This window comes from Leucopleurus acutus, assembly GCF_964270905.1.
Source record: "Leucopleurus acutus genome assembly, chromosome: 1".
Taxonomy (NCBI): Eukaryota; Metazoa; Chordata; class Mammalia; order Artiodactyla; family Delphinidae; genus Leucopleurus; species Leucopleurus acutus.
Genome location: NC_139142.1, coordinates 133,286,447 through 133,313,785, shown reverse-complemented (window position 1 = coordinate 133,313,785; position 27,339 = coordinate 133,286,447). Strand labels below are relative to the sequence as shown.

The 27,339-nt window shown below is 40.7% G+C and overlaps 1 protein-coding gene and 1 pseudogene across 2 annotated transcripts in view; both read right to left on the bottom strand.

Annotated features, from left to right (window-relative positions):
• Positions 1 to 27,339, bottom strand: part of TRIP4 (thyroid hormone receptor interactor 4) — a 67,396-nt gene that overhangs the window by 18,673 nt on the left and 21,384 nt on the right. Inside the window, exons 8-11 of the mRNA XM_082833919.1 lie at positions 25,383 to 25,509; positions 16,999 to 17,186; positions 13,403 to 13,527; positions 12,085 to 12,176 (exon numbers count right to left, since the gene is read on the bottom strand). Coding sequence (XP_082690045.1) covers positions 12,085 to 12,176; positions 13,403 to 13,527; positions 16,999 to 17,186; positions 25,383 to 25,509 — 532 coding nt within the window. The remainder of the gene's footprint in view (positions 1 to 12,084; positions 12,177 to 13,402; positions 13,528 to 16,998; positions 17,187 to 25,382; positions 25,510 to 27,339) is intronic.
• LOC309963451 (eukaryotic translation initiation factor 4B-like) lies at positions 22,238 to 24,140 on the bottom strand (annotated as a pseudogene). Its single transcript has one exon. The product of its transcript is annotated as a eukaryotic translation initiation factor 4B-like (transcript).

Here is a 27,339-nt window from a genome sequence, read left to right as displayed (position 1 = left end):
ATTTTCACCAACTCCACCAGCCTCCATTTAATCCTCGTACTGAAATGATCAGAAAGTCCCAAATGATGTCACTTTTCCCAAAAAATCCTCAGATGACCTATATGTAAATCTTACACCTGTCTCCAGAGGACTAACAGCTAAAGCAAACATTTAAGAAGAAACTCATTGACAAAGAACATATATTTGCTGTAGGTTTTCTTGGTCTGAACTTTGAGGAACTAGACAGGACATGAAATCAGGCTCTGAAATCTAGTTAGCTGAAAACCAACTCCAAGAAGATTGAGGTGATAATACTCAGAAACAGAGAAGGAAATGAGTCTGATAAAAAGGCCACAAGCACAACAGATCCAAAGAAGCATATCCTGAAAACAACTGCGTTCTCTGATAAATAGTTCTCATTAAAAAAAAATAGTTCTCATTTTCCTTCAAAGCAATTCAAGGTGTTCACAGGATAACTAATACCTTGGCCCCACTATACTGGAGGATAAGAGTTTTTTCACATCAGAGTTAACATATTGATCATGATACTTTGATGAGATGACTACTGCATATTTGACTGGAGTTAGATAAAGATCATGCCAACTGGCCCTAAGTGGGATAGCTGAACTCACGTACCAGTACCCAGTGCAAATCACGTGCCTAGTAGCAAACATAGAGGGTTCCAGCTCAATGCTACAGAGACCATCCATATTTCCTCCAGGTAAGAGGAATAAGGGATAAGCAAGATGCAGCTTTTGGGTCTTCCAGACACTTGTGGAAGATGATCTGGTTGAAGCCACACAGCATTGGTATCTTGGTCCCAGTGTGACTTTCTGTGCTCTTGGAAATGCTATCTATACTGAAACTTCCACACACAAAAGAACCCAAGAACTTATATTTTCTCTAAAATTAACCTCATAGATTTTCTGCCCTGATTCTTCAAGACCTAAATGGGAATCACCCATTCATGACAATTATTTTTGTGTTTTTTTGTTGTTGTTTTTTCATGACAAATTTTTTTGGTCTTAATTTGCATATAGCAGGCTTTCACTCCAACTTAAACTAGTGAGAACCAAAAGAAAATTGCTCTTAATTAAAGATACTACATTGTAAAGTCCTTAACCATTCAAATCTACCCCAATATCTCAGAATGCTAAGACTCCTCTTGTGTTAAGGGCTCTGCCAATTTTAGATTTTTATCTCCCAATGGCTCATCTGACTCAACTGAGAACAACTACTGAGGGAGAGCTCAGCTAATCCTTTGACATGAGTTAACATACCAAGGTTAAGATCACTATCAAGTAATATAGTGTTATTAACAGCAACAATACCTCTTTATCAAGTAACATGTCTTTTAGAACAAAACAGATTAAAATATTTTAAAAAGTCCAACTGAAAAATCATAGAAAAACTGATTTTTGTATGGCGATCACATACTACAGAACATCTCTCCTTTACTGCTACAATACAGGCTTCCTTTGCCACACAGCTCCTTTATTTTAAAAACTCATTTTCCTTAAAAGAAAATTCTCTTCTTATGTATACCCCATCTAGACTAATGGTACTACCATTTACCCCCTCACCGCAGCCAGAAACCAAAGTTTATCTTAGACTTCTTTCTCTCTCCCTTCACATCCAATCAAATCACCAAGTCCTACAGACTTTATCTCCTAAACATTTCAAACATCTGTTCCTTTCTTTCCAACTCAACTGCCAGAGCATTGATGCTGGCCTCCATCATGCCTCCACCTGGACAATCATGATAATTTCCTAACTCATCTACTTGTTTTCAGGCTTGCCTCATCCAGTCCATCTTTCCTGCTGCTGCCAGAACAATCTTTCTAAAATGTACATCTTATTATCTTATTACATCACTTACATGGTTGCCTTCAAAATACAAGTCAAATTATTTCACATAGCATTTAAGGCTTTTCATATATCAACCAGTGCCTGCCCCTCAATTTATTGTCACCACCGTTAAGTGAACACCTACTATATGCCAAGCTATATGCTAGGACTCTGGAGACAAGGTGAGCTGACATAGATGGTGACCTAAAGGAACTACATGTGAACATATAATTACCAAAAAAAAAAAAAGGTTAAAAATGTAAATAGAAATATGAACACAGTAGCCCAGAGAAGGAAGTAATTAATCCTGTCAGGGAGGAAATGGGTTGAGGTCAGAGAAGACTCTACAGGAGACAGGGACACCTGAGCTCTTTCAAATAAGGAATAGAATTCTCATGGGGGACAAAAGCATGGAGACATAGGAAGGTATATTGAGGAAGATATAAATTCTGCTGTCTTCAGGGATTGCCTTTTTTTTTGAAGGTTTCTTCACTCTCCCCACCCTGCCTCCAGCCAAGCTGAGTTAGAAGTGAGATCCCTTCCTTTATGCATTCCTTTGGTCATATGATAATTATCACGGTTGGGGTTTCTTGTCTCAGTCTCTTCTAGAAGACTTAAAAAGTTCAAGAGGGGATGGAATATCTTGTTAAAACTCCAGATCCTTAACCTTTAGCACAGTTCCTGGCACATGACAGATGGTCAATAAATACTTGCTGAATGTGTGATTATATAATATTCCGAGTAATAACGTCTTAAATTAGGAGATAATTTGCCCCCTGGTTCATAAAGTACACTGAATAACAAACTAAGATGCCGTTCAACAGATTGCAAAAAGATAGCAAGGTTGTAACGTTACAGCAGATTCCTTCTAGATCAAGCAGACTGCTTTCTCTCTAAGCCTGAGTTTACTTATAGGTAAAATGAAGGTGTCACATTAAGTGACTGAATCTACCTACATAAAACCTTGCATCTGTCCCCACCCCTCTTGTCTCATTCCACTGGCATTTCCTAGAACAGATTTTAAAAATATATCCAACCTGGATGACAAGTGTCTCCTCACTAGACTTCTCACCTTCAGTCTCTTCACCGCAATCCATCTTCCACATTGCTGCCAGCTTCATTTTCTGGCTCCAATGACCTTCAAAACACCCCTCCCCGATCCCACGACGGACTAGAGAAAAAAGTCTTACCTCTGTAGCCTATCACTCAAAGCTATCTACCATCTGACCACAACATACCTTTCCATTCAACAAAGTGGTTTTCTATTATTCTCCATACAGGCCCATGACTTTCCACCCCACATTACTCCCTCTCCCTTAGAATATGCTTTCTTACCATGGAGGTAGGAAGACTTGAACAGCAACCCCAATTCTACCATTTACTGACTGACAGTACACAAGTTATCTTAACTCTGAGTCTTAAGTTCTCTCATCTCTAAAAGAGGAGTAAAGATATCAAGTTGCTTGGTATCAAGTTGTTGTGAGGATTAGAAAATAACATATGTAATAGGTCTGGCACATAATAACTGATCAAAAAGTGATAGATTTTATGATTAATACACTTCAAGGCTAATTCAAAAGCCACATTCCTAAGATGTTCAACATTGCTAATTGTTAGAGAAATGCAAATCACACCTACAATGAACTACCACCTCACACCAGTCAGAATGGCCATCATTAAAAAGTCTACAAATAACAAATGCTGGAGATGGTATGGAGAAAAAGGAACCCTCCTACACTGTTGGTGGGAATTTAAGTTGATGCAGCCACTATTCAAAACGGTATGAGGTTCCTCAGAAAACTAAAAACAGAATTACCATATGATTCAGCAATCCCACTCCTGGGCACATACCTGGACAAAACCATAATTTAAAAAGATACATGCACTCCTATGTTCATAGCAGCACTATTTACAATAGCCAAGACGTGGAAACAACCTAAATGTCCATTGACAGATGAGTGGATAAAGAAGATGTGGTACATACATACAATGGAATACTACTCAGCCATAAAAAAGAGCAAAATAATGCCATTTGCAGCAACATGGATGCAACTAGAGATTATCATACTAAGTGAAGTAAGTCAGAAAGAGAAAGACAAATACCATATGATATCACTTTTATGTGGAATCTAAAATATGGCACAAGTGAACCTATCTACAAAACAGAAACAGACTCACAGACATAGAGAAGAGACTTGTGGTTGCCAAGGGGGAGGTTGGGTGGGGGAGGGATGGACTGGGAGTTTGGGGTTAGTAGGTGCAAACTATTACATATATTGGGTTGGCCCAAAAGTTCGTTCGGGTTGTCTCCTAACATCATACGAAAAACCAGAATGAACTTTTTGGACAACCCAATAGAATGGATAAACAACAAGGTCCTACTGTATAGCACAGGGAACTATATTCAATATCCTGGGATAAACCATAATGGAAAAGAATATAAAAAAGAACAGGGCTTCCCTGGTGGTGCACTGGTTGAGAGTCCGCCTACCGATGCAGGGGACACGGGTTCGTGCCCCGGTCCGGGAGGATCCCGCATGCCGCGGAGTGGCTGGGCCCGTGAGCCACGGCTGCTGAGCCTGCGCGTCTGGAGCCTGTGCTCCGCAACGGGAGAGGCCACAACAGTGAGAGGTCTGCGTATCGCAAAAAAAAAAAAAAAAGAAAAAGAAAAAAAAAGAATGGATATATGTGTATAACCGAGTCACTCTGCTATACAACCAAAATTAACACAACATTGTAAATCAACTATACTTCAATAAAAAAATAAATTTTAAAAAATATATAGGGACTTCCCTGATGGCGCAGTGGATAAGAATCTGCCTGCCAATGCAGAGGACATGGGTTCAAGCCCTGGTCCAGGAAGATCCCACATGCTGCGGAGCAACTAAGCCTGTGTGCCACAACTACTGAGCCTGCACTCTAGAGCCCGCAAGCCACAACTACTGAGCCTGAGTGCCACCACTACTGAAGCCCACACACCTAGAGCCCGTGCTCCACAACAAGAGAAGCCACCACAATGAGAAGCCAGCTCACTGCAGCTAGAGAAAGCCCATGCGCAGCAAGGAAGACTCATCGCAGCCAAAAATAAATAAACAAATAAATTAAAATATATATATATATATATATATAAACGGCTAGTAAATATTTGAAGAGATAAATGTCACCAATGATCAGGAAAATTAAATGAAAATAACAAAATATGTTTTCACCTACTTTATTAGCAGAAATTAAATTGATTATTATTATTAATTTTTTGGGGGGGGGCTGTGTTGGGTCTTTGTTGCTGCACGCGGGCTAAGCAGCGAGTGGGGGCTACTCTTCATTGCAGTGCCCGGGCTTCTCACTGCGTGGCTTCTCTTGTTGCAGAGCACAGGCTCTAGGCGCGCGGGCTTCAGTAGTTGTGGCACTCAGGCTCAGTAGTTGTGGTTCGCGGGCTCTAGAGCACAGGTTCAGTAGTTGTGGTGCACGGGCTTAGTTGCTCTGCGGCATGTGGGATCTTCCCAGAGCAGGGCTAGAACCTCTGTCCCCTGCATTGGCAGGTGGATTCTTAACCACTGCGCCACCAGGGAAGCCCTAAATTGATTATTAATAACCAGTTTTGGTCAGGGTATTGGTATAGGAAAGATTCACACCATCAGTGGAATTTTAAATTAGATCCCTCTTTAAGAATTGTAACTTACCAGTTTGTATCAAAGTTTAAATGTATGTATCTTAGACCCTTAAGTTCTACTTTTCAGAATCTATCCTGAAGAAATACTGAGTCCCCATAGGGAAAACAACAAAAAAAGGCACATTCCGAAGTCTTCCTCCCACCTGGAAGCAACCTTTCCCTCCTTTAAATTCCTCAGAGGCAGTCCTTACTTCTCTTAAGACAGTTATCTTTGCTTTTTATTTTGTATTTGGTTGTTTACAAATTTGGTTGTATACATATCTCATCTACCTAGTGGTCTTTCAAACATTCTGAGGACAGAACCCAAGGCTGATTCACCTTTTTGTTTCTCTTAGTGTCTAAAACAATGTCTGATTTATGGTAGGCACTCAAGTATTTATTGATCTATAAATAATTAAGAAAATCTTAAGAGTTATATATTCATTTTCAGATGTAAAGCTAAACATTAAAGAATTTACATAAATACACAAGAGTGTTAATATTCCCTTTTTCTCTTCAGGATAAGAAACAGAAAGCATGGGACTTCCCTGGTGGAGCAGTGGTTAAGAATCCGCCTGCCGGGCTTCCCTGGTGGCGCAGTGGTTAAGAGTCCGCCTGCCGATGCAGGGAACACGGGTTCGTGCCCCGGTCCGGGAAGATCCCACATGCCGCAGAGCGGCTGGGCCCGTGAGCCATGGCCTCTGAGCCTGCGCGTCCAGAGCCTGTGCTCCGCAACGGGAGAGGCCACAACGGTGAGAGGCCCGCGTACCGAAAAAAAAAAAAAAAATCCGCCTGCCAATGCAGGGGACACAGGTTCGAGCCCTGGTCCAGGAAGATCCCACATGCTGCAGAGCAACTAAGCCCATGTGCCACAACTACTGAGCCTGTGCTCTAGAGCCCACGAACCACAACTATTGAGCCTGTGTGCCAAAGCTACTGAAGCCCATGCGCCTAGAGCCTGTGCTCTGCAACAAGAGAAGCCACCAGAATGAGAAGCCTGCGGACCGCAACGAAGAGTAGCCCCCGCTCGCCGCAACTAGAGAAAGCCCGCAGGCAGCGACAAAGACCCAACGCAGCCAAATAAATAAATAAATATATTTTTTAAAAAATTGAAAAAAAGAAACAGAAAGCATAATGCTTCCTGGATTATTTAAAAATGAGCATGGGGCTTCCCTGGTGGTGCAGTGGTTGAGAGTCCGCCTGCCGATGCAGGGGATACGGGTTCGTGCCCCGATCCGGGAAGATCCCACCTGCCGCAAAGCGGCTAGGCCCGTGAGCCATGGCCACTGAGCCTGCGCGTCCAGAGCCTGTGCTCCGCAACGGGAGAGGCCACAACAGTGAGAGGCCCGTGTACCGAAAAAAAAAGTGAGCATGGCAGTCCTCAACTCATCAAGTGGGCACTTGATACCCAGGTTGCAAACAACTCTAAAGACAGTCTGTTCTGACCTAGAAACTCAAGTAAATATTCTAGTCTTCATGAGAATTCTGAAAATACATTCCCTGTCTCCGTCAAGTGAGCTGTGATGTTAAAGAACTGCTTAGAGTTGGGCTAGCTGTTGCAGACACACAGTTCCCCCCTTTGTTGGGTCTCAGATGCAGCCCTCACAATCTCTTAGGAATCATACATTTTAGGTCTATGAATTGGCAAGTTTTCTTAGTAAAACAGAGAGGATATTTTCACATAATTTAAAAGAGAATTTGGGGACTCTGCATTTTTCAACGCCAATGCCTGGTTTGAATACTGTCTATTATTTCCTTCATTCTCTAATTTCTCATCTCTCAGACTTACGGACAATCCTTTGGTGATAGAAGCCGCTGATTTCCACACATGAAGTGATATATGCGATCTTCCTGAAGATCTGTATCGCATGGACACTCATATAAAAAGGAACAAGTAATACTCTCTTCCCCACTGGAAGACAGTAATTCTTTTGCTGATGTCAATTTGTAGGCACCCTGCAGTAGAACTGCCTCAGTGTAATTCCTTAAATACAGGATCTTGGCTATTACAAAAGCCATATGATCAAATGGACTAAAAGGTCAGTAAGCTGGCAGGAGAAGAATGGATTTAGTACAAAAGAAGTAGAATAATCAATGACCTCAGAGATTTCTGACAAATCAGATTTTCTATTGAAGGCAGAGATATAAATAGCACAAACACAATACAGACACATAGAAACAAAAGCCACCAACTCAACTTTCTGTTTGACAACTTGTTAGGTCTAGAGAACTGTTCAAACCACAGCTGCTAATGGTTATGGATTTGGCAATCAAAATGTCTTTGTTAAAAAAAAGGTTTTAACTGCCTTACTATTGAGGTTACAAACCACAGCCTTGATGCATTGTTGCAGTCAACATCCTCCCTGCTGTTTTTGAGAGCTTACATCTGCTGCTGGCAGATAAAACCCTGGCAAGGCATGGGCTTCTTCCAGGGGAGTACAGGAGAAGTTTTAACTAGATGGCTCTCATCTACCTTTCTTTCCTGAGTTGAGCCTACAGCCTTTGCTGTATCATTCCTATCTTGTTTAGGTAGATCCCCTGCCATTACTCAGGAGGACTGATGGTCTAGCAGGATTTTTTTCTGGCACACATCAGCCATGCCAGCCATACTACTTTTAGAAGACAAAAGGAAGATGAGTTCTTAGCTCAGGGGAAAGCACTTTAAGCACATATTTTTAAAGCCACTTATAGAGTGGTGCACTTGATTTTAAACATCCACTAATAAAACCTTTTCTGTTTTTTTTTTTTTAAGGAACTAAATGATCACACTATGCCAAAAATAGTGAGGGCTTAGTATATTTTAACTTAACAAAGAAAAGCCAAGAATGAAAGGTCAGGAAGTAAATTACTGAGTTTCTTTGGGGAAGGAAAAAGTTAGGAACAAGATGGAGAATTAAAACATGGTTCCAAGTCACACAGGAGATTAGTTTCAGTTGAAATAAAAATTACTAGATCCACACTGGTTTTCAAAGAAAATATGGGACTTCCCTGGTAGTCCAGAGGTTAGGACTCTGCACTTCCACTTCAGGAGGCACGGTTCGATCCCTGGTCGGGGAACTAAGATCCTAGAGGCCCCGCAGTGCAGCCAAAAAAGTCAAAAAAAAAAAAAAGGAAAATGCAGTTCAGCTGGGTGATGAGGCATGAGTGTGACGATGCAGAAAGACATAAGTCAGGAAACTGTTTCCTGGATCATTCTCCCTCAGTGAACCGACGTATGAGGACAAAAAACCCCAAACATACTTAGGCTAGCACTTGCTAACTATATATATACCACAAGATACCAGTATGCAAATATGTTGGTGGGGGCTGTTGTGGTCAGAAAGGTATGAGAACACTGCATATTACATTCACCAGATAAATCAGAGAATTGTATCAGAGTCAAAATGCACACCAGCACATTCAGGGCTCTGAGAAATTCTGCAGTAAACAAACAAATTTGTTTAATCCAAATAAATTGTCCAAATGTGTGTGTCAACAGAAACCCCTCACCCCCCTGTTTTTCCAGAAAACACCTATGCCATGGAATAGTTTGGGAAATGCTAGTCTAGGGGTATTACCCCTAAACTCTCAACTCATTCTTGAAAAAACGAGAATAACATTGGTAAAACAGACTAAGCAATCACAATTCTTACATCACAGAACCCTAGCTCAAACAGAGACAGGTAGATTACCAAAGGTGCTCTAGACATTTTCCAAAAGACAGCCAAATACCAAAGCTACGACCTTTAAAAGTGGTAAGATCCTCACTCAATAAATAATCCCCAAATAGCGCTAATATCAATTGTGAATACATTCACGTGCTACTCTCAAACACAGAAAAGAAAGAATGGGGAAAAGCCACAGAAAAGCTGACCATAGGGAAAATGGATATGGGCTCCTGTTTGATGAAACCTCATGGCTTTTGGCATTTTAGGATATTCTAATGTCATACACATCAGGGAAATTCATAAAGAGTTGCCAGGACCTCCAGCTGGGAACATATGGGAGGATTCCTACACTTCTATGTGCTGCCCTCAGCATCCTCAGGATAAAAGGCAGAATATAAGCTCAGGTAGGAGTATCATGCTGACCTGAAAGAGAGGTACCCTTGAGAAACCAAAAAGATTTGTTTTGTTAATTATATTTCTAATTCCCATAAGCCTTGTGGTACTCTATAGATTAGGATTACAGCCCCCTACCCTTCTCAACACAAATTTGTGGCAGAAAGAAGATTGGTTAACTGCCTAGAAATTGAATTCATTTGACCTTGTATCAAGTGGTGGTCTGCTTGATCAACAAATGAGAAAGTAAGGGAAGGCCCCAGCCAAAACACCACCCACACTGCCAGATGCTCCTGGGTTCTCTTTTAGAATGCAAATATCCTCATAAGAAAATATAACACATCAAGTGATACTAAGCTCTTCATGAGTCTCTAAAACTGTAAAGCCTACACCAATGTAAGGAATTTTTACAATTATTACTTCTAGAATGAATAAAAGGGAGGAGAGGAAAGAAGACATTGAAAAAAATCAGCAAAAGGTCCATAGATAGATAGAACAGGCACAAGTGGTGTGGAAAACAAAGGGCCTCCATGTATTTACAGTTTTGCCTAGGTCTAGATCAGGTACTAAGAGCAGAACAAAAGGGTCGGAGTCAAAATTCACACTTTGTTATACAGTAGAGACTAACACACCATTGTAAAGCAATTATACTCCAATAAAGATGTTAAAAAAACAGACAAAATTCACACCAAAACGTAAGCACTGTACTCATATACATAAAGTCCAAAACGCAAGCACTGTACTCATATACATAATCAGAAAAGGGCTGAGGAGGCAATCCACAAGCAAATGAAAGACAGAAAACTAGAGGGACTTCCCTGGTGGTCCAGTGGTTAAGACTGTGCTCGCAGCGCAGATCCCTGGTCGGGGAACTAAGATCATGCATGCCGCATGGCGTGGCATTAAAAAAAAAAAAAAATACAGACAGAAAATTAGAGGGATAATAATTACTGGCTAAAACCTGTGAGGAACGAACAGAGGGAGTGAGATGGATGGGAACAGTATTTTGTTTTGTTTTTTTAAAGCAGACACTGGGACTTCCCTGGTGGCGCAGTGGTTAAAAATCTGCCTGCAGGGCTTCCCTGGTGGCGCAGTGGTTGAGAATGCAGGGGACATGGGTTTGAGCCCTGGTCTGGGAGGATCATTCCACAGAGCAACTAGGCCTGTGAGCCACAACTACTGAGCCTGCGCATCTGGAGGCTGTGCTCCGCAACAAGAGAGGCCGCGACAGTGAGAGGCCCGCACACCGCGATGAAGAGTGGCCCCCGCTTGCCACAACTAGAGAAAGCCCTCGCACAGAAACGAAGACCCAACACAGCAAAAATAAATAAATTAACTAATAAACTCCTACCCCCAACATCTAAAAAAAAAAAAAAAGAATCCACCTGCCAATGCAGGGGACACGGGTTCAAACCCTGGTCCGGGAAGATCCGGGAAGATCCCACATGCAGCGGAGCAACTAAGCCCGTGTGCCACAACTACTCAGCCTGTGCTCTAGAGCCCGCGAGCCACAACTACTGAGACCGTGTGCCACAACTACTGAAGCCCGCGTGTCTAGAGCCCGTGCTAAGCAACAAGAGAAGACACTGCAACGAGAGGCCTGTGCACCGCAATGAAGAGTAGGCCCCGTTCACTGCAACTAGAGAAAGCCTGCGTGCAGCAACGAAGACCTAATGCAGCCAAAAATAAATAAATAAATTAATTAATTAATACACCTATATAAAAAAAAGCAGACACTAATAGCAGTAATGAAAGGCACAGAAGAGTCTGCAAAGCAAAGAATTTACTGAGAAAATTAAGCTGAAGAATATGTTCTTAAGCACATTGATGGAACCACTATTGTGTAAAGTAACTGTTCAAAAAACAGGAAAACCATACTGTTACGTAAGACTTTTTAGGCTTTAAGGATGGAGTTTCCCACTTTGGATTCCTGCTAGACTAAACATAAGGCTCTAAATTTCAAGAATTTTCCAATTAAGCTAAAGTCCTTCAGCTCCCTCTGCTGTTCAAAAATGTACTCTAGTTACGTCAGTTCAATGTTCAGTAATCAAAATAAATAAAAATACATACATACAATATGTACATACATACACACACACACACCCAAAGTTGGCACGGTCCAGGCAATCAGAGTTCAAATATACTTGTCTTTCATGAATTCCCTGGTCTGGACCAAACGTTCCAGAGTACGTAATAACAAATTCTACCATTCCCACTACCTAACTGAAATAATTCAAGGAATAATGAAGGATTTCTTTGCCAAGAGCCGAAGTTTTATTAAGGGATGAGGACTCTACACTATTAGCTGGATTGTGGCAATAGCTTTTTAGGCAGAAATGTATATGTACCAGTCCTCCACACACTAGGAACCAAAGCATCACTAAATTTTTTCCATTTCTCCCATTGTCTTTTCTCTCCCCAATATTCCCTCCTTAGAAGATTCTCCAAACATGTCTAAATTCAGTTTCTAGCTCCTTACTATCTACAGGATACTCTGAGTTGAAGGATCTACAGGTCAGCTACTGTGGCAAACAAAGCATCTGTCCCAGAGAAACACTCTTTACTCACCTGATTCTTAAATTGCTTCTGGGACAAGCAGTCAGTTAGGTCCACACAGCCCAGAAGACAACCTGATGGATAGTCATTGGGAAATTCCACATCTAAATTGAGAATAACAGAAGGATTACATAAATTTCTTCTTTGTGACCCTGGAACTCACAAATCTGTCTTCAATTCTGAACAAATCACTTTCTCTATTATCTATTTATGGACATAAGGAAAACAATGAGGCTTTTTACTTGGCACAACTGTTTGTGTTTTAGCAAAACATTTAGTGAGTAGCTGGCTTAGTCCACTATCCACATCCTAAACTATAGGAAAATAAGCCTCATACCACTGAAGTTCAAGGACCCCACAACTTCACTCGAAACAAATCAATTCCACTATACCCAACTGGATCAGACTAGAATTTGGTGGTGACAGGTTCTGGAAACAAGCTTGAGGTGTCAAGAGAAAAACATAAAAATGCAGTTAAGAAACATAAGAATGTCAAAACATGAATTTAAAAGAACCCAGGGACTTCCCTGGCAGTCCAGTGGTTAAGACTCTGCACTTCCACTGCAGAGGGCGTGGGCTCGATCCCTGGTCAGGGAACTAAGATCCTGAATGCTGCAGGTGCACACACCCCCAAATAATAATAATAATAATAATAATAATAATATAAATAAATAAAAGAACCCAGTCATACCAGTCAAAACAGAAATGCATTTTTAAGGAAACATACACTTTTAATTCCTAAAGCTTGGTTTCTTAACTTTTAAAGGTGGTTCTGTAATTATCCTCTCATTTTACCTTCAAAACTACTGTATGGGCTGAATAAGAGGAAGGAAGCCAAGACATCCAAGGGCCAGAAGTGTTTTTTAGGATCCAAACTGAGTGTTTGGGGTGACTGTCAAAACTCACTGCTTAAGTCAACCAACTTTGATCTGTCCAAATCCAATAGCATATGTCTATTTGAGTCACTCCCAATAATAAAAAGTCTTATTTGCGGTTGTTCTTCCCAATCTAAAGATCCCAGAATTTATAGTAGTTATTTTACTCTCATAATAAAAAAAATGTAGAAAATTAAGACTAGTTGGTTGATTTCTGGTGTTGGGAATGGATATTTTTATTTGTACTGTTTGGTGAATTAATGTTTTGAACAGCTGTCCATGATTTGCTACTAAACAAACAAACAAACAAACACAAAGTTTAAAGTCCCTTTCAGCCAAAAAAAAAAAAAAAAAACCACAAAAAAGCCACAGGAAGAAGGAGGTGAAAGAAGAAGAACATCAATGACTTCTCTCCACAAAGTAAGACTGAAATTAGAAGAATATATGGCCGTTACCTTTCCCACGAAGGAGAAGATATGTAGTCTGGAGTTCTGAAACTTCTTGAGGAGAGGGTCTTTTGGCTGTGGCTGCTATCCAAAGTCGTCCTCTATGTGGGGTGTACCAGCTTCTGCCCTCCACCCTTAAACAAATACAAATTTAGTAGAAAGAATCTAAATTTTAGTGTCTTGGAAGATCTCATAACGTACAGCAAATTATCCAGTTGAACCAAGAGATCTATAGATGATACCTCACCAAGAAGGGTATTTTTCGTAAAAAACATTTTTCCTACAATACCTTTCACTTGTGTATAAACCCTGTTCTCTAGTTTTCCCTATCATCAGAACAAAGGCAAGTCATCTCTCTCAGTTCCTATTTTTTACTCGATCTCTGTAACTCAGAAATGAAGCTTTCACTAGCCTTGGGACTTCTACAATCCAAATCTTCTACTTTCAAGGCATCCAAGTTGTCCCACAAAAATGAAAATCCTTGCCTTTGAGTCATGAAAGATTTTGTTCATTGTTCTCCAACCTGACAGAAAAATTCTCACCCACACATAACTCCCCAAGAATAGTACCTTCATAATTACTATTTAATAGAATTTAAGTAAATAAAAATGCTTATCATCTTACTCTAAATTGCAACCATATTCATTTATATTTTCTAAGTATTTTATAAAGGGTTATGTTCTTTGCAGATAATTAAACAACCCATTAGCTAGTTTGAAAGAATCTTTAAGTAGAATAACAAAATGCAATCAAGAGAATGTATTACTGACTACTTTCCAAGGATTACAAAAAGATGTTTCTCCTTTAGTTCCTACAAAATGAAATAAAGTAGCTTGATAATATAACCCTATTATACTTGCCTTATAATGGGAAACGGAATTTCTCATACTCTTAGTTTTCCAATATAGATGAATTGGAAGAGCACCAGGCACACAGTGGGTACTCAATAAATGAGGAATGAATCAATATATTTCTCCCTCTACACCAAATGATCCACAGGGTTACTGGGAAAACGTTCTCACAAATGTGGCAGAACCACCCACTTTCTTTCTGTGGGATTAGTGATTGTGGGCTGGATGCTGTTCATCCTGTTCTTTCCAGTGAGAAAATCTGGATAACACAGATCCAAAACAGGACGAGAGAAATGTAAACATTCTGATTCCCTCTGCAGAAAGCAAGCTGTTTAGTTTTCTACTTTGGAAATGGAAGACACCTCAACTGCAGAGAACTGGAAGAGAAGAATAGACATCTGAGGGCCCAGGTGCCCTGGAGCAGAAGCAGATTCACATATACTTGTTGTAATGCCACTACATACATGGATTATGAAACACTTTGGAGCCAAAGAAAGAAAGCCTGACCTTGAAGAGGGGAGAAAAATGATAACACACCTTCACGAAGGAGGCAAATCTCAACTAACCATGGAAACCAACAAAGTAGAAATGATTGTTCCTAAATCCTGATAATAAATTTTCTTTCAGGAAATAGAGAAATGACTGAGGCTTACAAAGTAAGGGTGGAAAAAGCACTCTGAAAACCTGAACTCTAGTTCCATCTCTGCCACTAACTAGCTTTGTAATTCATAGCAAGCTCCTTTACCTTTGCCTGCTTAGGTGTTCAAGATTGTAATAATACTGGTCTGATCTACTTCAATACAGCTACTGCTTTGAAAACTGTAAACTTCTATTTAAATATAAATACATAAGGCATTATTATTGTTATGAGTTAGGACATTCCCAGGGATATAAAATTCTAAGAGATAAAATAAGAAGGAAAAAAGAGGTATCTGCATCCCCACATTCATTGCAGCATTATTTACAATAGCCAAAACATGGAGACCATGTAAATGTCCATCAATGAATGGATGGATAAAGAAAATGGATGAAGATTATTCAGCCATAAAAGAAAATGAAATCTTGCCATTTGCAGCAATATGGATCAACCTTGAAGTATTATGCTAAGTGAAATAAGTCAGAGAAAGATAAATACTTTATGATCTTACATGTGCAATCTGAAAAAAACAAACTCATAAATACGGAGAACAGACTGGATGAAGGTAGTCAAAAGATACAAACTTCTAATTATAAGATAAATCCTGGGGATGTAATGTACAGCACGGTGACTACAGTTAACAATACTGTATTGTATAGTTGAAAGTTGCTAAGAGAATAGATCTTAAAGGTTCTCATCACAAGAAACAAAAAATTTGTAACTATGCAAGGTGATGGATCTTTTGTTTTGTTTTGTTTGTTTGTTTTGCGGTACGTGGGCCTCGCACTGTTGTGGCCTCTCCTGTTGCGGAGTAACAGGCTCCGGACGCGCAGGCTCAGCGGCCATGGCTCACGGGCCCAGCCGCTCCGCGGCACGTGGGATCTTCCCAGACCAGGGCACGAACCCGTGTCCCCTGCATCGGCAGGTGGACTCTCAACCACTGCACCACCAGGGAAGCCCAAGGTGATGGATGTTAACCAAATTTATTGTGGTGATCATTTTGCAATATATACATATATATGTAATCATTATGTTGTACACCCTGACGATGTTATATATCAATTATATCTCAATAAAACTGAGAAAACAAGGGAAAACGAACATGTAATGATAAGTGAAAGAAGAAAAACATAAACGTAAATATATATTATGACCTCATTATGTAACAATTTTCACAGGAAAAAGAATATAAATACTCCAAAATGCTAACAGTAGCTGTTTCTAGGTGGTGGAATTATAGATGATCTTTCTTTTTCTAGCTGCTTTTCTGTATTGATCAATTTTCTATTTACATTTATAAAAGCAAAGGAAAGTACTATTTTTTAAAGTTGCATTGAGAAGAAACATATGAAACCATGGAATAGTAAGCTATTACCATCACTAACACGTACCACGACTTAACTTTATAATACCTCTACTTATCCCTCACTACTTCCCCCACTTTTTGCAGAAAAGGAATTTGTGGTAAGATAGCTTCTCAATATGGTTACTCAGATTAAAAGACAGATGTATAGATAGAAAAACAAAATCAGTTAGGCTGGTGTCTTCAAAAAACTAATAAATAGGCATAAAAACTTTGAATTTCCAATAGGATCAAACCATTAAGGTTGCTGAGTGATATATTATTGTACAAAGGCAAAGCCAAGAGAAGTTTTCTCAATAGACTTCCTTCTAAAGATGAAAAAACTTATGTTCTATTCTTTATTATGACTAGGATCCTTAGTCCTTCTAACCTCAGTTTTTTTAAAGCTATTCAGTAAAGAACAAGTCCATAACATGAATACATTGCTTAAAGTTCTATGTGCTGCAGAGTATTATAAATCATCGCTAGATTACTTTCATGGTAAGGTGTTACCTGCTATATTGGGTTGAGTAGCATCCGTCCCAAACTTATGTCCTCCCAGATGAATTCCAGTCCAAGTTTATGTAAAATCTTCCAAGATTCATTTCTGTCCTTACTATTTTTTTTTTATTTAATTTTTTATTTTTTGGCTGCACCGCATGGCATGCGGGATCTTAGTTCCCTGGTCAGGGATTGAACCCACACCCCCTGCAATGGAAGTACAGAGTCTTAACCACTGGACCACCAGGGAAGTCCGCCTCATTTCTGCCCTTACCTTTTAATCCCTCTGACAAGCAGAGAAGCCCAAGGCTGATGCATAGAGAGGCACCAGCCACCATCAAAGCCTTCCTGAAATTCTTGGTCCTGGATTCGAAACTGATGCCGACATGAACTGAACTCTAGTCCTGATCCTGCTGAATGGAAAGCCTTCTTCTGTGAGGCTGCACCCGTCTGATCTATCCACTATACAGGAAAGAAACCAAACATATAATTTTGTCTGACAAGGGAAAAATCTGGGGTAGGTACACAAAATGAGATGAATTCTAATATTAATGAATCGTACTGGAAACATCCTCTTAGAAAAATGTATCCCATCTTTGTCTGAAACAGGGTCAAAAAACGTACAGAAGGTATAAATTCAGTAGGAGTCCCAGGTATGATAACATGGTCCCGTCTTAAAGAATAGTTAGATAATGTTGAATTCTCCACACACAGCTTCCTAATTCCAGCAACAGTACAACCATCAGACCAAATAATTGGTCTGTAATTATTTCCACTTTAAAATGATTAATGATCCATATTGGACAATTTCCCAATATAATTCTATCAGCCAAATGAAGGTTCAACATTTTGGTCCACACATTCTTCATGTGCTTAAGGGACAGGGTCACATACTGTTACCATGATAAAGCCAAACAGATGTTTTCGAGGGGCAGCAGTTCTGACTATTGGATGCATGAAGTATTCTCTTATCCTGAAATGAACAACTTGTCCCCCAAAAGACAGGATGAAGCACTACTGAAACAAGGCTTCCATCATGTAAAGAGAACACAAAATTACAGGGTACAGATAATTACAGGAGACTAAAGAGTCTTGGCAGTAGTTCAGTCAGAGAATGACAAAGGGTAACATTTCTTCCAGAGCAAGAAGACTGAGTGCTCTGAAAATTATTTTTTTTAAAAAAAGGCTCTATTAGGATGATGAGGTTTAGAGTTAGGTGTGTTAATTTTTTGATGTTTTATCTAATTATTTATAGGGAAAACAAAAATACTAGAATGGTAGTCTAGAGACTCCAAGCAATCATTTAACCCCTAAAGGTTTCAGTTTTCTCAACTGTAAAATGATGGAGTTGGACTAAATGAATCTCTTAGAATCTTTCTGCAATAAAATTTTATGACTGTAATCAATTGTGTCATAGCTTAAAAAAACCACACAAACATTTACTATTTAACTCAGTATAGTGAAAAGCATATAAAGTAGGGAGACACATAAAATATAAAAAAGATATGGTTCTTGCTTTCAAGGAACTTACAATCCTACGAGAAGACAGACACATAAATAACTATCCAAAACATAAAGCAGATTTAAGTAAATACTACACAGGGATTTAAGTCCTTAAGCGGGAACACAGAGGCAGAACTGATCTATTACAGGGGAAATAGGTGATTTCATAAAACTGTTGGCATATGAACAATCCTGAGGCCCAAATTGTCTGTTCTATCTCTATTACAGTTCTTGTTTATACTACCTGTTTTTCTACTTCACAGCTACTTTCCTAACTTAATCTTACTGTCTTTCAATAACACTATATTAGAGCCTGCTAACTAGTCTCATCTCCATTTTTAGCCTCTAAGTAACTCTCTACTGCCTTACTAACTGTAACACTAAATTGGGCCCTCATCATCTTCCCACTGTGCTACCTCAATAACCTGTTTTTTGGTCGCGTGGCATGTGCGATCTTAGTTCTCCGACCAGGGATCAAACCTGTGCCCCCTGCACTGGAAGCGTAGATTCTTAACCACTGGACCACCAGGGAAGTCCCTACTGCAATAATCTTCCTAGCAATTTCCCTGCTTCTGTCTTAGTCTTCCCTCTAATCCATTCTCTACATAGGCATGGAAGTCATGCCAATTGTCTGCTAAAGTTCTTCAAGGACTCTTCCTTGCCTACTGTAGAATAAAACTAAACTCCTTAGCATGAGACATAAGGACTTTCATGGTAAGATGTTACCTACTATACCGGGTTGAGTAGCATCTGTCCCAAACTTATGTCCTCCCAGAACCTGTGAAATTGACCTTATTTGGAAACAGATGTAATCAAGTTAAGATAAAGTCATACTGGATTAGGGTGGACACCAATCCAGTGACTGATATCCATATAAAAGGAGAAAACACACAGAGACAAAGACATACAGGGAAAAAGTCCATGAAAAGACAAAGGTAGAGTAAAATTACGCAGCTATAAACCACGGGATGCCTGGGGCCATCAGAACCTCAAAGAGGCAAGGAAGCGTTCTCCCATAGACATTCGGAGGGAGTATGGCCCTGCCAACACCTTGACTTCAGTGTTGAGAACTGTGAGAGAATACATTTGTTGTCTTAAGCCAACCAGCTGTGGTATTTTGTTATGGCTGCCCTAGGAAACTAATACACTTACTAGCGCAGTTTAATTTCTAACAGTACTTAATTACTTGTGGTTCTCCCAACCTACGATGCTCTCAAGCTGCTAAGCCTTTCTACATGTTATACCACCTACCTAGAATTCCCTCCCCAAATTTGTCTGCTTGGAAATTCCTATTCATCCCTTAAGTCTCCTCTCAAAAACCATTTCTTTTGTGACTCCTCTGTGAGTTTATAATCTCTCTCCTAAACTCCTACTGTATCCATGACATGTGTCTATCATAGCAATTATCTTAAGGAACTGAAATTCTTTGTATTCAAACACATCTTCCCACTAAATTTGAAGTCCTTAAAAACTTTAAGGGCTCTTACCTTTTAATTTCCCAGCACCTAGCAAAGAACCTGGCATGTATACAGTGCTGAATGAGTATCTCCAGTCACACTCCCTAAAGCACTGCTCTGATTGCATCTCTCTGCTCAAGAACATTCTATGATTCACATTTATTTACAAAGTAAAAATGTGAAATCTTCCTAGCTAAACACTTAACTCTTTAGTGATCTGACTCTATCTACCTAACTACTCCATTTCTCATGATAATCCCTTTTAAAATTATTTATTTATTTTATTTTGAACTTTAAAGATCAGATTTGTTTGGAGAAAACAAAAAACCCCACAACCTAAAGGATGGGATTTTACATCTCAAGACCTCTCCCAGGTATGAAGTCTATAGATTACAAATCACTTTCGTAGAAGATATTTTTGTACAAATTTTACATGTATTGAAGAGTGGGTCATAAATGCCTGTTTGTTTTAACAGGGTGGCAGGGTAGAGGAATGGGGGGAAAAACAGCTTTTTTGGACACATCTATTTGGAAGGAGCAGACATGAAGAGAGCAAACCCTACTTTTGCATCATCTATAGCAAATGGTTTAAAAAAATACCCTCTCAACCTTGGGTATCTCTAAAAGCCACTTCCTAGCTACTAGGCACTCCAAGCCAATTATTTAAGGTTACTTCACTTGGTATGTCTTTTATGTCCACTGGGTAAATGATTATTATGCTCACTGCTGCAGCACTCATAAACCAACACCCCTGCATGGCTGGACAGGGTCTAACCTGACTGATGCGAGAGGAGACCAAGATGTCTTTTCTCTGCAGGTACCAATATTGCCCGTAAGGACACCATCTGTTGAGCTGACAGTACCAAGGTGCACATAAAAGCAAGCAAGTAAAGCTACTGTGTTGCAAGAGAAGCCAGGACCTTGTGAAATTGTTCTTCTCCATTATCATTTATTCTCTCAAGGTATGCTAAAAAAAAAACAGAACCAAAAAAACCACACATTGGTCTAGGCCACATTATAAATCCAAACATTGGTGTGGGATTTCACTTGGAGATAAGGAAACTTTTGTTTTTTAAAAAGCTCCCCAAACCCCAATCAAGGTTGTAAGAAAGGCTTCCAATTTAACCAAACTCGCTTACCATCTAAGACTGGTAATTCTAAAGTTTTCTGAGGTGTCAAAGGTGTCAAAGTAGCAGGAGCATGAATGGCTGGAGGGAAGGAGTGAGTGTCAAAACATGAAGGAGCCAAGATTGGCTTGAGAAAAAGCAATGATGATTCCTCACTGAACAGCTCCCAGGGGCTCTAGAGAATGCTTAGGAGGTCAAGTATGTGACTTAAGCAGAAGCTGCCTGTGGGAAGGTAACAGGAGAGAGTAGCATGAGGAACATAAGACGATGACAAGAGTCTAAATTTTTAAAGCTTCAAGATTTCAACAGAATATGGATATATTTGAACTTTCAGAAGGGATAGTGTTTAAGAAAGGGTGAAACCACAACACATAAAAGACCTGGGAGGGGCTTCCCTGGTGGCGCAGTGGTTGAGAATCTGCCTGCTAACGCAGGGGACACAGGTTCGAGCCCTGGTCTGGGAGGATCCCACATGCCGCGGAGCAACTAGGCCCGTGAGCCACAACTACTGAGCCTGCGCGTCTGGAGCCTGTGCTCCGCAACAAGAGAGGCCGCGACAGTGAGAGGCCCGTGCACCGTGATGAAGAGTGGCCCCTGCTTGCCACAACTAGAGAAAGCCCTTCCACAGAAACGAAGACCCAACACAGCAAAAATAAATTAATTAATTAATAAACTCCTACCCCCAACATCTTCTTTAAAAAAAAAAAAAAAAAAGACCTGGGAATTCCCACAACCCCTAAGTGTTTCCTGCTCCAGGAGGTAAACGATTATGTGTTTACTGGAGGTCATACCATTTTCCCTATTACTGGTGCAAAATAATTCATCAAATCCCCAAGCTTCTTTTCAAACCATGATTTCCCCATTCATTTAGGTCACCAAACAGTCCTATTCTTCAGTGGCCTGTAGACTCACTCCCACCTAGCCCCCTGGGGGGTACAAATGAAGGAACGCCCCCATAGGCTGGCCCCAGTAACTCAGAATTAAATAAGAGGAGGGGCTGGCAGCCTCCTGGAGACTAAAACAACATAAGAGACTAAACCTACCTTGCCGAGGACGGAGAATTTATTCAGATAATGTTTGAGAATTCATGAATGCCGTAACTGGATAAGAATTAAAGGTAGAAACCTCACACTCTTCCTTATACCTGCCTGCTGCCCAACCAGATTCAAGACACTGCATCACTATCACTGCCATTTTGCTAAACGGAGGCCCCTAGGCACTAATCACACAGGCAACTGCACGTGTCAAAAAATGCACCACAACTTTAAACGTACAGCATTAAAGGCTGTACGTCTCTCTCTGGCTACACTGGTGATTCTCCAGTTAGTTCAATACTTTAAAGGCTGCAGCAGCATGCAAAAGAATTTCATTTTGTTTCTTTTTAAAAAAAAAAAAAGTTAAGAAAGGTCTCCAGGAGACGGTGAGTTTTATTTTGTCTTGTCTGGATGGAGGTTTGATTTGCTCTCGAATGTTCCAGGGTGGTGAGAGACTAGGAGAAAGCACAGAATGCAGAGGTCTATTCGGTGTAATCTTCTCCCTCATTTTCATCTTCACCATCAATGGCAAGAGCAGCATACTTGCTTGCAGAACTGAACTTAGAGGCTGGATTTTCTTCAGCTTTCTTTGGCTCAGGTGCAGATCTGGAGTCTTGATCCTTTTTGCCATCTTTCCTATCTGACTCCTTCCAGTGGTCTTTGTTCCCTCCGTCTCTTGGACCACGGCTGGAATTTCCACTTTGGGCTTTTGGGGCACTCACCCCATCTACTTTATTTTCATCTTTCCTTACTGGTCCTTCCTCAGATGGTTGAGCTGGAACTACTTTCCCTCCACCACTTGTAGGGGACTGCTGCTCTGTGTCTGAGCTCTGAGATCAAGCAGGAGGGTTAGAACTTCGCTTCATCCAAGCATTCTCCTTTGGTGGAGGGGCTGGCATAACCTTTAGAGGCTGTTCGGATTTGGGAGGCTTAGAAGTTGGAGACTGACAGTCTTCCTCTTTACTGGGTGTTTCATTTTCTAGAGACTTCTCAGTCTCCTTCATGCATTTCTGCCAGATGTGGCTGAGGTCCCCATCTGTGATGACTCACTTCCTGTCCTCGACCGTTCCCGTTCCTGAGTTTCTTCACTTCGCCAGCTTGGGTGTCTCTCCCGAGGCCGTCGTTCTAGTTTTGGCTCATCCAGCTGACGCTGCGGTTTCTCCTATTCCTTCTGTAGCCGCTCTTCTACTTCTCGTTCTCTAGCAGCTGTGTCAACAGGCTTTGCCCCTCCAAAGATAGAGGCTGCTCGACTGGACTGGGACGTGCTAGCAGTGGAATCATTTTCCTCAGGAGTACTACGAGGCTTTAGGTTCAGTTTGGGTCTTTGGGGGGGACCTCTATCATCACACCTATAATCATCCCGAGAGTAATCATCTCTGGAGCTCCATGACCGGTCATCTCATCTGTCATACCTGTCTTCACAGTGGTCCCCGCCTCCTCTGTAGTCGTCATCCCTACGGTACCCACTACCAAATGCTCTTCTGCCACTGCCTATCCTGGAATCGTAGCCTCTATCATAGTCTCTGCTGCCTTGGTCATCATAGTGATCTCAGCGCCCATATCAATCCATGTCCCAGCGTGGGCCATCAAGATAACTGTCCCGATACCCATCACAATATCGGTCTGAATCATAACGATCTGGATACTTGTCTCCAAAGCTATCATCACCTCTTCTAGGTGGGTAGTCATCAAAGCTGTAGCAGGACGGACCCTCCAGTCTGTATCTGTTTTGTCAGAATCCCAATTTCTATCTCAGCCAAAAGAACGATCATCCCTGTCTTTATCCTGTGCTTGATCAACAACGTCCACTCCAATTCTCCTGTTACCTAGAGACTTTTCATTGAGGCTCAGGGCACTAAGCAAGGAATCCAGGTCCTCAAACTCAGCATAACCAAAACCTTTCAACCCTCAGGATCACTGCATTCACGTGGTAAACGCACTGCACTGATATTTAATCCTCTAAAGAATTCCTTAATGGAGTCTTCTGTCACATCATAGGGCAGGTTCCCTAGAAAAGCAGTGTAGGGTGGTGATTTGGTCGATATTGGGTTCCCAAGCAGCCCATGGAGCAGTGGGCAGAATGGAACGGTCAATTGGAGGTGCCCTATACACATCATCATCATTACTATGCCAAGTGGTTGAAACATCTCCTTCTAGGTCATCTGTTCCATCAGCCCACCTGACTGGTTTGGGGACATAGGTGCTTCCTCCACCAGTCCCTCTATCCTCAGCCAGGAAGTCTGTTACAGAGACAGTCTTCCCCTTCTTATTCTTCTTTTTTGCTGAGGCTGCCATGTTTGGAGAGGGAGAGAGAATGCAAAGGTTATTTATTTATTTGGTTGCTCCGGGACTTAGTTGCAGCAGGCTGGCTCTTTAGTTGCAGCTCGAGGGCTCCTTAGTTGTGGCTTGCTGGCTCCTTAGTCGCGGCACGTTGTCCCCTTAGTTGTGGCATGCACACTCTTAGTTGCAGCATCCATGTGGGATCTAGTTCCCTGAGTAGGGATCAAACCTGGGCCCCCTGCATTGGGAGTGTGGAGTCTTAACCACTTCGCCACCAAGGAAATCCCGATAATCCTTTTTATGAGTACTATCTTGGTAGTCTAAATTCACTATTCCCTATGTAGTTGATCCTTGAGCAACATGGGTTTGAGCTGTGTGGGTCCACTTATAAGTGGATTTTTTTCAATAGTAAATACTACAGAACTACATGATCAGCAGTTGGTTGAATCTGTAGATGTGGAACCTACTGGGGATGTGGAACTGCTTTACAGAGGGCCAGCTGTAATTAATACACAGATTTTCGACTAGGCAGAGGGCCAGTGCTCCCAACCCTCCCTTGCACTGTTTAACTGCATATATGTATATATGTGTTTGTGTGTGTATCCCACACCTTATTCCTATAGTTAATTCTGATTGGAATTTTTTTTCCCACCATCCCCAAACACCATTTTCTTGGATACCTACTTTTAAGGAATGCCAGCTTCCCTATAAAAGCCTCTTTTATTCCTCTCAACTGTCTTTCCCTCCTTTGGGTTTCCACTGTACTTTATTTATATTTCTATTAATATTAGAGCTGCCTATGTAATCTTTTCCTCTACTAGTCTATGCATTCTTTGAGGATAGAAGCAGTGTCTGGTTGATCACTTACTTCTGTGATTATACATATTAGATGCTCAATGTACCTGATGGCAAAATGAATGACAACAATGAGTAAGTGAATTAATGTATTAATTTAAAACACCACACTATGGGACTACCCACATTCTATAAAAGACAGAGAAAGAACATTAACAAGAGGACCATGGGATTATTGTTTAAAATCTCTATAGTACTTAACAAAACCTTCTCTTGGGAAATGCTCAAATGATAACTTGTCACAAGTACTGCAAAAAAACTGGAAAAATTGGGTCAGAGTATAAGATGGGTAGGAGTATTGAGAGAGCAGACTGGTATCTACAGCCTATGAAACAGGCACATTTGAAAGGAGAAATATCTGGGCCCAAACTTTTCCCATCATCAGAGCAAAGGTCCACTAACCTGGGGAGGCGACTGGTACAGGTTGGGATTCACCAGAAGTCCTAAATGCTCTTCAGAAGATCTATCCAATTTGGTCGGTGGTTGGTTCAAGGTTCCATTGGCAATGGCATGTATTGCCTCATCTAGTCTGTGATAACAAACAAAAGGATGCAATAATTGGTAATGTCCCATGCTCAGAATATCTTTATTTAGCACACACATAAAACTCTTCAACAGTAATAAAACTTGACACTCAAAGAGGGGTCCATGGATGACCTTCCCTGCTCCCCCTACCAACTTCCCCTTCTCTTCACTCCAAGAACCCTAAGGAGTAGGAGTTGGTAGAAGTTCCAGAACACTAAGAAAATAGGTAGGGCACAAGACACTCATTAACCTCTTTAACAAGATTATTAGAAATGCCAAGATTAGAAAAGGTGCCTAGAAACAGTCTGGCCCATAGAAGAGTATTCTATGGCAGCCTATTTCTCAACACCTTCAATTATTCTTCTGCCCACTCAGCAGTCCCTCTCCACTCTTCCACGCTGATCTGAAGTCTATCCTTGCTTCACTGCCCAAAACTTCTAAGGAGGCCCTATACCAGCCCAGTACAAAAGTACTTATTCCTTTCTCTGAAGTCCTGTAGCACTTACTATTTAAACAGTCATCAAATATACCCAATGTTATCCAGCGTCTATGGTGTTTGCTATGGATATTTGGCTCTCAACTATAGAAGAATGTGATGATTTCATTTAAAGATTATGGAACTAACCCTACTGGTTAGTAAGAGATCATAGGTCTTGCAGGAACCATATCTTATTCTGCTCTACAGCTCTTCATTACTTGCTGCTGTACTCCATGTCCCTGACAGATGCTTGACAAATGTTTGTGGATGATGATTCTAAAGCACGATATAATGAAAAGCTTCTACTAGTAGGAAAGGCTGAACCTGACCTTGAATACAATTAAAGAGATACTTGTTAGGAACCTCTTATACACAAGGCAACTTAAAAGGAGAGGAGGACAGGGCTCCTGCCTTCAGGAAGCTTTAAATCTAAGTGGCAGGTTTAAGACAGCTATAAAGATGATAAACAAAACAGGAAGGATGCAATTATTACTGTAAGATAGATACAATCCATTTGGTGGTTATTATCCCATCATCCCATGTGTTGTACCAAGTACATTCAAAGGGGAGGTAGATATCTGAAAGGCAAAGATGGGAGGATGGATATTCAAAGTAAGGAAAAAGCAGAAACAAAGGCATGAACCGAAAAACAAAACAAAACAAGAACTTGAGGTAAGAAGCAAGTCTAAAATAGGATGAGGGGCTTCCCTGGTGGTGCAGTGGTTGAGAGTTCGCCAAGGCAGGGGACACGGGTTCGTGCCCCGGTCCAGGAAGATCCCACATGCCGCGGAGTGGCTGGGCCTGTGAGCCATGGCCATTGAGCCTGCGAGTCTGGAGCCTGTGCTCCGCCACAGGAGAGGCCACAACAGTGAGAGGCCACATACCGCAAAAAAATAAATAAATAAATAAAATAGGATGGGGATGATGGAATCTAAAGGAAGGAAATAGATTTGAGACCTAGTACACTGGTTAAGTATATCTAGAACTCTAGAATCTATGAAAGAAATAGTATAAATAGCTAATCAATATATTTTTAGAATGCTCAGACTTACTGGCACACAAGCAAAGCAAAGCAAAAAAAAGTGAATAAAAATTATGATGAAATACCATTTTTCCTGTATCAGAATGGCAAATGTATTTTTTTAATTGTTGAGAAATAGATGAAGAAACTAGCAAATAGGCACCTGGTGTCAAAAAGTCAAAAAATATGCACAATTTAAATTCTGAGATACTGTCCAATTTCACTTCTAAAAGGCTGTACCATTTTTTATTGAACATAAAAATGATTTTTCTTACACATAAAAATGATTTTTCTTACACATAAAAATGATTTTTCTTACTATAAAAGCAATCAAT